We start from the raw sequence: 13318 nt of genomic DNA, 5'->3' as shown, positions 1-13318 counted from the left end.
CAGAAGGGACTCCCAGGATGCCAGCAAAGGACAGCCCTTCCTCAGAGTGCGCTCATCTTTGTCTCTCTGCACATCTGTGGCTTGCTTCCTTGGCAGATACACTGTGTGTGTGTGTGTGTGTGCACATATGTGTGCATACACTTGCATGTGTGTGTTTCCTAGTGTGCCTTTCTGTTGCTGTAATAAAACACTGGCCTAAGCCAACATAAGGAAGAAAGGGCTCATTTGACCTTTGCTTTTGTGTTACTGAGGAAAGTAAAGGCAGGAACCTAGAAGCAGGAACTTAAGCCTCATGTCTTACCGGGTATGGCGACAAACCCTGCAGTCCCAGTAACTGACAAGTATGAGCCAGCCTGGACTATACTGCAGAACCTTGCCTCAATAAATAAGTAAATAAATGAATGAAATAAAATGAAGCAATGAAACAAAACAAAAGGGTATGGGTGAGAAGCTCCCAACTGCGCCATATTCCACACTGGTTTTACTCTTCTGTGGTACCTGGCATAGAACCTGGGCTTTGTGCATGATAGGCAAGCACTATACTACAGAGCTGCACTCCCAGCTTCTTACTAGGGGACTCTGGGAAGGAGATCTACCACTGAGGTGTGAGGTATACCCCTCCTTCTCATATTGGGGTTTTTTGTTGTTGTTGTTTTTGTTTTGAGTTTTCTGAGACAGGGTTAGAGAAACCCTGTAGCCCTGGCTGTCCTGGAACTCACTCTGTAGACCAGGCTGGCCTTGAACTCAGAGATCTACCTGCCTCTATCTCCTGTTTTCTGGGATTACAGGCACGTGGTCACAGCACCCAGGCTCTCATGTTGTTTTTACATTTCTCCTTGATGAGGAGGGTTTCTGACGCTCAGGGAGGGCAGGCTGGTTTGCAGGCATCTCATAGCAAACACTGGCAGAGCTGGGACAGACGCTTGTGGTGCAGACTCACTGAGCTGCCTGGGTAGAGCCTCCTGTCCAGGCTCTGGGACTCTCAGGCTACTCTGACTGTTCCTCTTTTTTCAGGGTCCCCCAGGAAACCCCGGAATTCCAGGTGTCCCAGGAGCTGAGGGTCCCCCGGTGAGAACCAGAAGCTGGGACAGGGGGAAGGTGGGAATTTGTATGGCAAATTTTAGCCTTTGATGAGTTGATGTGTTTCTTCATCAGGGTCACCCTGGTCCCGAGGGTCCCACAGGAGAGAAAGGGGCCCAGGTGAGTGACCAGGAGGGGAGCAAGGCTGGGGAGAGGAGTAGGAAGTAGCTATGGGCCAGTGAGGAGGCAGAGTGTACTGGGAACAGGGAGAGGGTGGAACAGAATGGCACTGACTTTATTTTCCTTTCAGGGTCCACCAGGGTCAGCTGGCCCTCAAGGCTATCCTGGACCTCGGGGTGTGAAGGTAGGGAGGAACACTTAAGGGCTTGAAGGTAGGGTAGTTTGTTAGTGTTGGTGTCAGAACACCAGCAGTGTGCCAGGCATCGTGCACCTGTCTGTGGTCCCAGTATTTGGGAGGTAGGGTGGGAAGATTGCCGCAAGTTTGAGGCTAGCCTGGGCTATCTAGTAAGTTCTCTGCCAGGCAGGCTGCATTGCATTATTGTATTATCAGACCCTGTCTCACAAACCAAACATTAAGAAAACAGACAGGGGGCTGGAGAGATGGCTCAGAGGTTAAGAGCACTGACTGCTCTTCCAGAGGTCCTGAGTTCGATTCCCAGCAACCACATGGTGATCCACAACCATTAATAATGTGATCTGATGGCCTCTTCTGGTGTGCAGGTGTACATGCAAGCAGAGAACTGTATACATTAAAAGAAAGAAAGAAAGAAAGAAAGAAAGGAAGAAAACAGACAGGCACACAGGCACACAGGCACACAAACGCGCGCGTGTGCGCGCGCACATACACACACACACACACACCCCTATAATCACACAATTGAGAGAGAAGAATCAGGAATTTAAGATCAGCCTCAGCTGTATAAGTCTGAAGCCAGCCTGTCTCAAAGTAAGAATTAAAAAGAAGGCTGAGGCAGATACGGTGGCACACGCCTGTAATCCCAGCACTTGGGAGGCAGAGGCAGGAGGATCTTTGAGTTCAAGGCCAGCCTGGTCTCTAAAGGGAGGGCAGGCAAGGCTACACAGAGAAACCTTAAGAAGACAGCTGGGGCTGGAGCTTGGTTGGTCTATGGCTAGAATGCTGAGTTCCATCCCCAGCGCTCCATAAACTCAGCATGTTGGTACATAGTTGTGTCCTAGTGTTGAGGTGGTGGAGGCAAGGGCATTGGAAGCCCAGAGTCATCTTTAGCTATGTAATGAACTGAAATCAGCCTGGGTTTCATGAGACCCTGTCTCAAAAAGAAAATAAATAGAGAAAACCACACCAGCACTTGGGAGGCAAAGGCAGGAGACCTCTGTGCTTTCCAGGCCATACTGGTCTACATAGTGAACTCCAGGCTAGGTGGGTCTGTTTTTGTCTCAAAAACAAAACAAGAGTCGCTGTCTCAAACCAAAACAAACAGAAAATAAGCAAACAAATGAAAAAAAAAGTATACTAGTTTTATTGTTAGTTGCTTTTTTTTTCATGTTTTTCTTTGCTTAACTTATACATCGGATTTTATCATAGTTTGATGTGTACACAGAGGAGGCAAGATAAAAGCTGGATCTTATCCCTTCTGGCAACCCCTAGGGGTCCCAGCTTATTTTGCAGATAAGTGGAAGGCTGGGGCTGAAGCCTGCCTTGTATCTGAATCTAGTTATTTTGTAGCCAAGGGAGGGAATAGCCGCAGCCAAAAGCGCTCTTTACTGTGGTCCAGTGAATTACTGCGGGGCTGCAGAAGGCCCTGCTGTTTCCAAGCACATAGTTGCATCTGCTCCAACTGCTGGTTCATTCTTCAGCTGAGCTCAGTGCCCGGCTGAGCCAAGCGCAGTTTGTCAGTTGTAGTGCAGGCCGGAAGTCAGCCCCGGGTATGCACGAGATGGTCATGCTGTCACCAGGCACAGAGTCTCCTTGTGGCTAGCACAATGGGAGAAACTCTCCCCGGCCTTTGGAATGAGGCTAGGCTCTGGAATGTTCTTTCTGCTGCCAGAAGGGACTGCGGACACTGTGTCCTCGGGAAGTGGAAATGAATGGCACAGACTCATCTTTCCCTGTCCTCCCCACGCACGTGAACTTGGCAGGGGTGGGGGGTGGGGGTGGCTACCAGGCGTGCAATATGTAGGGGAAGCTAAGCAAGCACACTGAGGGGCTCTGGGAGACAGGGCTGTTCTCATAATTTTAGGTCAAGGGAGAAAGTCTAGAAACTTCCTTAAGAGGTTGAGAGCGCTCTAATTTTTTTGTTTTGTTTTTTGTTTTTAGGGTACCTCCGGTAACCGAGGTCTCCAAGGAGAGAAAGGAGAAAGGGTAAGAAGGAAGGGGGTTCATTTGGAGGAAAGGGAGCCCCCAATTAGTGGCTCTGGCTATGTCTCTTCCCTAAAGCCCTGACTTCTGAGTTGTGCCTTCCTTCCTCCATCCCTTTTTCCTCTTCTACTGCTCCTCCCTTCCTTCCTTCTTCTCTCTTCTCTATCTCCATTTCTATGTCTCCCCCCCCCCCCGCAGGGAGAGGATGGCTTTCCTGGCTTCAAGGGTGATGAAGGACCAAAAGGCGACCGGGTAAGACCAGCTCCACATGAAGGGCTACGTAGGGAAGATACAGGGCGGGGCGGGTGGGTGGGTGGTGAATGACGGTTAAACAGAAGATGGACAGAGTAGGAAGAACAAATGACTGATTTTAATTCCCTTCTTTTCTATTTTAGGGAAGCCCAGGGCTCCAAGGTCCCAGAGGAGAGGATGGTCCAGAAGGACAGAAGGGGCCCGAGGGACTTCCTGGTGATGAGGGTCCCCCAGGAGCAGCGGGGGAGAAGGTGAGTAGATGGGGTTCACTTACGTTGTTCACTACCCATCTCTGAGCCTTGCTGCCGCCTCACTCTCCAATCTGGAGATGGAACCAGGGATCTCACATGTTAGAAAACAGTTGTGAAGCCACACCCCAGCCCCTCACTGGGGGATTCTAGGCAGAGGCTCTGCCACTGAGCTCCACCCCAGCCCCTCACTGGGGGATTCTAGGCAGAGGCTCTGCCACTGAGCCACACCCCAGCCCCTCACTGGGGGATTCTGGGCAGGGGTTCCGCCATTGACCCACACCCCAGCCCCTCACTGGGGGATTCTAGGCAGAGACTCTGCCACTGAGCCATACCCCAGGCCCTCACTGGGGGATTCTGGACAGGGATAAAAGGCTGAGCTAAGCCCCGTCATACTTAATTTCTTTGATGAGCATTGTAGAGCAATTCCTCACAGTAGCTTTGTGTAATAGACAGTCTTAAAAATTTATTTTAAAGTCAAGAAGTGGTGGCGTATGCCTTTAATCCCAGCACTCAGGAGGTAGAGGCAGGCGGATTGCTGTGAATTCGAGGCCAGCCTGGTCTACAAAGTGAGTCCAGGACAGCCAAGGCTACACAGAGAAACCCTGTCTCGAAAAACAAAAACAAAAAATATTTTATTTTCTTTTTATCATGGTTGTGCATTCATTTAACTCTAGTGCTGGTGGGGCGGGGGTGGAGGTGGACCAAAGGTACGTGGCTCACTATGAGTTTGAGGCCAGCCATGTCTACATAGCGAGTTCTAGGACAGCCAGAGCTACACAGTGAGACTGTGTCTTGTTTGTTTGTTCTGAGACAGGTTTTCTCTGTGTAACAGCCCTGGCTGTCCTGGAACATAGTTTGTAGACCAGGCTGGCCTTGAACTCACTGAAATCCGCCAACTCACTGAAATCCGCCTGCGTCTGCCTCCCAAGTGCTGGGATTAAAGGCCTGCGGCACCATGCTCTGCTGAGGCCCTGTCTTTAAAAGGGGGTGGGGTTTACTTTTGTTTTTAACTTTGTGTCTCTCGATGTGAGTCATGCACATGCGAGTGCAGGTGCTTCTTTGAGCTGCCTGACGTGGGTGCTGGGAACCAGACTGCCAAGCCTTCTCTTCAGTTCCTGTAGGAAACATTTTATCTCCCACCTTAGAGATGAGGACACTGGTTCACACTGATTAATGAGCTTCTCACACACTTCTTTTTTTTTTTTAAATATTTATTTATTATTATGCATACAGTGCTGAAAAGGGCATCAGATCACATCATAGATGGTTGTGAGCCACCATGTGGTTGCTGGGAATTGAACTCATGACCTCTGGAAGAGCAATCAGTGCTCTTAACCGCTGAGCCATCTCTCCAGCCCCTCACACACTTCTTGTATGTTTTTACTCTGCTGTGCCGACATTTTGACCTTTCCTCCCCTGGCCTCCGGCTTATGGTATATGACCTTTGTTCTACAATCTTTTTTTTTTCTGCAGGGGAAGCTTGGGGTGCCAGGTCTCCCAGGTTACCCAGGACGCCCAGGACCCAAGGTAAGAGGCCATGGAACTGAAGGTGGGCAGGGGAAAGGTGGGCAGGCCAGGCTGTGATCTGAGGCGGGAGCTGCCCAGCTCATGTCATTGAGGGATAGGACCTTGGCACCATGGACTTTTTCTCACATGGTCACTGCTCATGACCTACATAAACTTGAGTGAGGTTCTTGAGCATGTTTTCTTACCTGCTAAATGGAGGTACCTGTGATGTCTGGCTTATTGACTTGATGATTTTTGGTATGTTTCTTTGTTTCATCATCCAGAGAGGTGTATTAGACTGTTCTCTATTGCTATAACCAAACATTTGAAGCTGGACGTTTTGTGAAGAAAAGAGGTTTTGTTAGCATAGTTGTAGCCCTGAGTTACTTTATTAGGGGATGGGGTCACAGCAAAAGCAGGTATGAGTTAGAGTGACCCCACAGCAGCACAGGAAGACGGGACAGCCATACTTATTCCTTAATAACAGCCCTCTGAAGTCTGGCCAGGTTGCTGCCAGCGCAGAGCTTGCCATGCGTTTGAGTCCCAGCACCCATGTGAGAAGCCATGTGTGGTGGTATACATCCATAACCTCGGCACCGGGGAGGTGGGGACAGGAGGGTCTCTCATGCTCAATGGTCAGCCAGCCTAGCCATTGAGCAAGCTCCATGTTCAGTGAGAGACTTTATCTCAAAGAGTTAAGGAGGAGGTGCCAAAGAACTGGGTCAGTGGAGAGAGAGCTTGCTGTAACAATCACAAGGACCCGAGTTCAAATTTCCACCACCCACTTACACATCCAGGCTGGAGAAATGGCCGAACAGCTCAGGTCTCCACATCCACGTTGGCAGCTTACAACTGCCTATAACCTCAGCTCCAGGGGATCTGACATGGTCTGTTCTCTGCCAGCAATCCCAGTCACCCCTCTCTCTCTCTCTCACACACACACACTAAGTCAAAACAGAGTTCCTTTAAATACGAAGGGGAAAAAACAAGTCAGACCTGTAACCCCAGAGATGTGGGGGGGCTGAGTCAGGAGGATCACTCGCTGGCCACCAGACTAACTCCATGTTTAGTGAGAAACCCTGTCTCAAAGGAATATGATGGAGAGAGATAGAGGAAGACGTTGAGTATTATGTTCTGGCCTCTTCTTGGACACGTCCTTTTCATATACCACACAAACCTGTGAGCATACATGCACACACTAACAGGAACTACAGTCAAAGAAGACACCCAGCACTGACTGCCACGGGCATGTGCACACACAAAAACACACGTACAACAAACAAAAGCCCTCTTGGATGAGTAAGATAACGGCAGTAGATAAAGGTCCTGACCTCCAAATCTGATGACCCGACTTTGACCCCTAGCACCATGTGGCAGAAGGAGAGAACTGACTCCTGCAAGTTGTTTTCTGACCACCACATGTATGCTGTGGCACACATGCTTAAACATAATAAAATGCCTGGGTCTTACTGAGACAGAGTCTCGCTGTATAGAACAGACTGGTCTTGAACACACCGAGATCCACCTGCCAAAACTTCCTGAGTATTGGTCATCAAAATGTTAAAAAAAAAAAAAAAAAAGCGGGGCGTGGTGGCACAGGGCCTTTAATCCCAGCACTCAGGAGGCAGAGGCAGGTGGATTGTTGTGAGTTCGAGGCTAGCCTGGTCTACAAAGCGACTCCAGGACAGTCAAGGCTACATAGAAAGACCCTATCTCAAAAAACAAAAAACAAACAAACAAAAAACAAAACAAAACAAAAAACAAAAATCAAGCCAGGCAGTGGTGGCACATGCCTTTAATCTCAGCACTCGGGAGGCAGAGGCAGGCAGATCTCTGTGAGTTCAAGGTTAGCTTGGTTTACCAAGTGAATCTAGGACAGCCAAGGCTACATGGAAAACCCTGTTTTAAAACAAAACAAACAACCAACCCAAAAAACCAAACCAACCAACCAAAAACAAACAAACAAAAAATCTTCTGAATGTTTTTTGAGATTTTATTTATGTTTATTTTATTTTATTGGTGTTTTGCCTGCATATATGTCTGTGGATCACAGATGCATGCAATGCCTGCAGAGACCAGAAGAGATTGTCAGGTCCCCCGGAACTGGAGTTACAGATAGCTGTTCTTCTGACATGTGGGTGCTGGAGGAAGCAAACCCAGGTCCTCTGGAAGAATAGCCATTTCTCCAGCCTCCTTTAAAAACCCTCTCATGGGGGGTGTGGGGGCGGTGGGGAGTGGGTGTGGGTGGGGCTGGAGAGATGGCTCAGAGGTTAAGAGCACTGTCTGCTCTTTCAGAGGTCCTGAGTTCAATTCCCAGCAACCATATGGTGGCTCACAACCATCTACACTGAGATCTGGTGCCCTCTTCTGGCATGCAGACACACATGCAAGCAGAATACATAATAAATAAATCTTAAAAAAAGAAAAACAAACAAAAAACCAACCCTCTCACAGGATCTCACTGGGTCCCATGAGAGCTATGTTAATCCCTTCCTGTTGGTCCTTATGACCTAAAGACCTCCTACTGTACTATGCCCCTTAAAGGTACCCCATCCAGTATCCCACACTAAGAATCAAGCTGCCGGCACAGACCAGGGGGCGGGGCACACAAAGACACTGGAATCCTAACAGAGAGGAAACTCACAAAAATGAGATCTTTTCAATCTTGAATTCATTATAACCTAACACGGTGTACTTATACAGAGATGTGGCTATGTAGAAACACAGTGCCAGCGCTGTGAGGGATAAGCATGCGTGCGAGACTGTGCTTTCTGTCTGAGCCACATCCCAGACTGCATCTTGGATGAGCACGTCTGTTTACGTAAAGTCACTTGGGAACTTGAAGATATATGGGAGCAAATCTGAGTGAGGAATTCTCTTTTGAAAATTACATTTATGGGCTGGAGAGATGGCGCAGAGACTGAGCACTCTTGCTGCTCTCGCAGAGAACCTGGGGTCAGTTCTCAGTACCCACATAGTAATTCCAGCTCCAGGGGACCCAGTGTCCTTATCTGTACACACAGATATAGGTAAAGGCCAACCTGTGGGGGGGGTCAGGCCTCTCCTCCTTCACGTGGGTGCTGTGGATCAAGCTCGCATCACTAGGACTGGGAGCGGGTACCTTTACCCACTGAGCTGTCTCACCAGAAACAGAATTCTTCCCGAGTTCCATATTTTTGCTGTTCGGAGTTGACATGGCTGGTTTTGCCTGTGCCTTACTGGAGACCAGCCTTGGCAGACAAGTCATATTTGGCTCATGGTCTTGAGTGGCCCTGTGATGTGACTTTCAGCTTCTGGTGGCGGATGGTAGTAATAGGACAAGGGTGGCAGATAGGAGCCACTCACTCATGAAGCGGGAGAATGGGGGTGGAGGAGAGAAGTGGGAGACAGAAGGGACAAGGGAGAAATGGAGAGGAAGAGAGAGAAAAGGGAGAGAGACAGAGAGACAGAGAGACAGAGAGAGAGAGAGAGAGAGAGATGGAGAAGAGGAGAGAGACCAAAGTACCTGATCCCATTCAAAGACACACTCCCAATAACCTGACTTCCTACAAAGTCCCATCCCTTTTGGTTGACCTTTGAGTTGCTTGGTGTGTGTGTGTGTGTGTGTGTGTGTGTGTGTGTGTGTGTTCAGATATACCTGAGTGTGGACACTGGAGGTTGGTATTTACTATCTTTCCCCCATCACTCCTACCTTATATATGGAGGCAGGGTCTCTCGCTTGGACCAGAGATAACTGATTCTAGCTGTTTGACTAGCCAGCTTGTTCCTTTGGGGACTCCCTGTTTCTACATCCCATCCAGAGTGCTGGGATTACAGGTGGGCTGCCACACCCACCCACCCACCCACCAGCCAGCCCTTCTTCTTGTTGTTGTTGAGACAGGGTCTCATGTACCTCACACTTGGTACCTGAGAGAAGAACATTTAAGGTGAAGGGAGGGGCCTGTGCAAAGGCTCTGAGGCAGGAGCATGCTAGCGTACCTGGGGGGTTTGGAGGAGGGCGGTGTGGCTGCTGTGGGGTAGGAATCAGGAAATGAGGTGGGGAGGAGGGTGGTGGTGATGTAGCCTCAAAGGGTGGAGCCAGCGGCCAGTTCTGCCTAATGCTGACTCACCCCCAAATCTCATGTCTAATTCTCTCTGTTCAGGGATCTACCGGATTTCCGGGACCCCTAGGACCACTGGGAGAGAAAGGCAGAAGGGTAAGTTGTGTGCCAGACGTATGCAGAGGGGTGGCCTGGCCCCGGGGAAGCAGCATGTGCTTGTGAGTGCCTGGAGGTGGGTGTTGGGGCGGCTTGTCTGTGCTTGTTACAGTAAGTCTTTCCCTGTCAAAGCAATTGAGACAATCCCCGCCGACATTTGCTCCTGCAGGCTAACCTGGTGTAGACAATCGCTCATTGAGACTGTCTTCCTAGATGCTTCTAGATTGCCTCAATCTGACAATTAAAACTACCACAGCCAGGGTTGGAGGGCTGGTTCAGCGGTTAAGAGCACGGGCTGCTCTTCCAGGGGCCTGGAGTTTGGTTCTTAGCACTGTCTGTGCCTCTGGCTCCATGGGATCTGATGCCCTCTGCTGGCCTCTGGGAGCACCTGCCCTTTTGACACTGACACAGACACAGATACACACACACACACACACACACACACACACAAAAATAAGTCTTACAAAAAGAAACCTAGCTAGCACAGTCCTGCCTCTTGTCAACAGGACACACAAGCATATTGGTTTAAAACAATAACCTTCCAGTCAGGTGTGTCTCATGATGCACAAGGCAACTCTCACTTTCTCTTGTTTGACTTGCTTTCCAGGGCAAAGCAGGGCAGCCAGGGGAGGAAGGAGAACGGGGCACACCGGTAAGGAAGTGATGACTGCTCCACACAGGGGAAGGGGGCTACGGGGAGATGGGATAGTGCGGACACGAGCAGACAGGAAAGGACAGGTCCTGTCCCTGGAGGAACCCTAGGGGATTTTGGAGGAAGGAACCTGTGTGTGGCGTCCTCTCCCAGGCCCACCCTGCCACTCACTTCGGTTATTTGAGGGGTTTTTTGTTCTTGCTTTTTAAAAATTTCTTTCTGTGCAGGGCACCCGTGGAGACAGAGGACAGCCCGGGGCCACAGGCCAGCCTGGCCCCAAGGTATGGGAGCGAGTGGGGGATGGGATGACTCTCTGTCTATCTCAGACTAACTCCCCTATCTGCCTAGCCCTCCCAGTTGGGTGTGTTCTGGGTTTGAAGCTGATTCCTTCTGTTCTAGGGTGATGTGGGCCAGAGCGGGTCTCCTGGGGCCCCTGGAGAAAAGGTGAGTGTGTGTGTGTGTGTGTGTGTGTGTGTGTGTGTGTGTGTGTAAGAGTGAGTATAATTATGAGCAGTGTGTGAGTGTGTCTGAATGAGTACGTGAATGTGCATGTATGAATGTCTGTGTGTGTGTGTGTGTGTGTGCGCGCGCGCGTGTGTGTGTGCGTGTGACACTGAGAGGGGACAAGCCATGAGCTGACAGCATCTTATATATAATGCAATAGAAAGAGCTCAGTCTCCAAGGTCAGAGATCTGTGAGTTCAATCCCCAGTTGTGGCTCTTGCCTGCTGTGTGGCCTTGGCAAGTTGCTTACCTTCTCTTTGCTTCAATTTCCTCTTTTATAAACTAGGATAATCTCGATGGGCTGCAGTGGTGAATAGGGTTACACAGTATGAGTGAGTGCTCAGCAACATACCTTGCGCACAGTAGCTACTCAATGTGTGCTGGCCTTAAAGAAAAAAACCCACAAACCTCTCTTTGTCTTCGGGTGGTTGTGGAGGTCAGAAGACAACTCAAAGGAGTTGGTTCACGCCATCCACCATCTGGGATCTGGGAATGAAACTGGGGTCACAGGCCTTATCTGAGTAAGCACAAGCGTCTTTACCCACTGGGCCATCTTGCCAGCGCTGTGCTGGCTTTAAGGTCATTTTTGTGAGTCTTAGGTGCGAAACACTCAGGAGGGATGAGGGAATGATTTTTGCTTTCATTTCAGGGTCTCCCTGGTCTGCAAGGTCCCCCAGGATTCCCTGGACCTAAGGGCCCCCCAGTGAGTGATGTTACCCTGATTCTGAGTCAGTGGGGGAAGGGTACAGGCAGGGTGGGGTGGCTCCAGTTATCAATCTTCATTCCCACTTTGCTCCCCAGGGTCCTCAGGGGAAAGATGGGATACCTGGTCACCCTGGGCAAAGAGGAGAATTGGTAAGTGACCCTTGACCTCTGATTCCTGACCCTTTTGTGTATGGAGTGGAATGCGTGCGCATGTAGGTGTACATGTGGAAGCCAGAAAAGGATGCTGGGACCCTCTTCTATCTCTTGCCGTCTTACTTTTTAGGACCGAAACCAGAAGCTTTCCATTTTGGCTAGGCTGGTTGGCCAGCAATTCCCAAGATCCACCTGTCTCTGCTCTGCGGTGCTGGGGTTCTAGGCATGGGAACTGTGCATGGCTTTTATGTGGGTGCTGGGGATTCGGACTCAGGTTCTCTGGTTTGAATAGCCATCTCCCTGGCTCCCACCTAATTGTTTGAGACAGAGTCTCTCCCTGGAATATGGGAGATTAGATTAGACTGGCTGGCCAGGGCACTGGTCTCTGCTGTAGCACAACTGGCTTTTGGCATGGACGCTGGAAAGCTGAACTCTTGCTTGCATGGGATGCTCTACCTACTGAGCTGTCTCTCCCAGTCCCCTGGGCTCTCCTTTCTTCTTCCCAAGTGACACCCCTTTCTGTTTCTCTCCTTAGGGCTTCCAAGGTCAGACGGGCCCCCCTGGACCAGCTGGTGTCCTTGGTCCTCAGGTCAGAGTGGCCCCCTCAGCCTTCCTCCATTTTTCATTACCGAAGAAACACACAGAGTTGGAGCTGGAGGTTCGGCGTCTTCTCTGCCCCCAGGCCGCTCAATATGTCCCTTGCTTGTTTCCAGGGAAAGGTAGGGGACGTGGGGCCTCTAGGCGAGAGGGGTCCCCCAGGGCCCCCTGGACCTCCTGGTGAACAAGGGCTGCCAGGTGTAGAAGGCAGAGAAGGGGCCAAGGTAAGAACTTGAATAAACGGCCCCCAAATCATCACCCAATCCCTTTCCCCCCCACCCCTACATTGTGTGGGGAGCAGCTGGGAGTAGTCAGAGACTGGGAGAGGCATCCCGTTTCTGAGGCTAACTCACCCCCCTTGGCTCCCTGCAGGGTGAGCTAGGACCCCTAGGACCCCTTGGGAAGGAGGGGCCACCTGGGCCCATGGGCTTCCCTGGCCCTCAAGGAGCCCCTGGAGACCCAGTGAGTATCTTTGGGGAACCCATTGGAGTGTGGTGCTGTGGGGGCAGAGATGAGCAAGCACCTCAAGACTGGCTACAGCGATGGCAAAGAGGAGGGGCCCTGGATAAAGATGTTAGTGGTGGCCAGTGAGAGACAGAGAGGGCTCAGCAAGTGAGGAGGCTTGCTGCCCGATGATCTGAGTTCAGTCTCCAGGGCCCACATGATAGATGAAGAGAGCCAACTCTTGCTAATTGTCCTCTGACCTTGACATGTGTGCCATGGAAGGTGTGAGCACACACATACATGCACACATGCACACATGCACACACACACACACACACAGACATGGTAGTGGCAGACACCTGGAGTGGTCCAATCTACAGAACTCAGGGCCACCTGCTAGCAATGGTGAGGGTCCCCCAAAGTGAAGGCAAACCCTTGGGAGTCCCTGGGAGATTCTCTGACTGGTCATTTCTTCCCCCAGGGACCCATTGGTTTGAAGGGTGACAAGGGTCCCCCTGGCCCTGTTGGAGCAAATGTAAGTATAAACACACTGGCTGGGTGAGGAGAGGGCTGGAGGGGACTGCGTCTTCAGAGCTTGATGTCCTCAGGATGCGGCCTGTGCTTTAGGGGAAGATGGGCCTGGGATGCACTCAGTCCTGACCCCCACGGCCTGAGTCTCA

The 13318-nt window shown here is 50.6% G+C and overlaps 1 protein-coding gene across 1 annotated transcript in view; it reads left to right on the top strand.

Moving 5' to 3' along the window:
• Positions 1-13318, top strand: part of Col5a3 (collagen type V alpha 3 chain) — a 47910-nt gene that overhangs the window by 19490 nt on the left and 15102 nt on the right. The window contains exons 25-41 of the mRNA XM_051155963.1: positions 1015-1068; positions 1156-1200; positions 1331-1384; positions 3338-3382; positions 3578-3631; positions 3775-3882; positions 5356-5409; positions 9531-9584; positions 10192-10236; positions 10464-10517; positions 10636-10680; positions 11389-11442; positions 11541-11594; positions 12133-12186; positions 12311-12418; positions 12567-12656; positions 13120-13173. Of these exons, the coding sequence (XP_051011920.1) occupies positions 1015-1068; positions 1156-1200; positions 1331-1384; positions 3338-3382; positions 3578-3631; positions 3775-3882; positions 5356-5409; positions 9531-9584; positions 10192-10236; positions 10464-10517; positions 10636-10680; positions 11389-11442; positions 11541-11594; positions 12133-12186; positions 12311-12418; positions 12567-12656; positions 13120-13173 (1026 nt within the window). The remainder of the gene's footprint in view (positions 1-1014; positions 1069-1155; positions 1201-1330; positions 1385-3337; positions 3383-3577; positions 3632-3774; positions 3883-5355; positions 5410-9530; positions 9585-10191; positions 10237-10463; positions 10518-10635; positions 10681-11388; positions 11443-11540; positions 11595-12132; positions 12187-12310; positions 12419-12566; positions 12657-13119; positions 13174-13318) is intronic.

This window comes from Acomys russatus, chromosome 14 (genome assembly GCF_903995435.1).
Source record: "Acomys russatus chromosome 14, mAcoRus1.1, whole genome shotgun sequence".
Lineage (NCBI taxonomy): Eukaryota > Metazoa > Chordata > Mammalia > Rodentia > Muridae > Acomys > Acomys russatus.
Note: the sequence above shows the minus strand (reverse complement) of the source record. Positions and strands in the feature narration are given on the sequence as shown.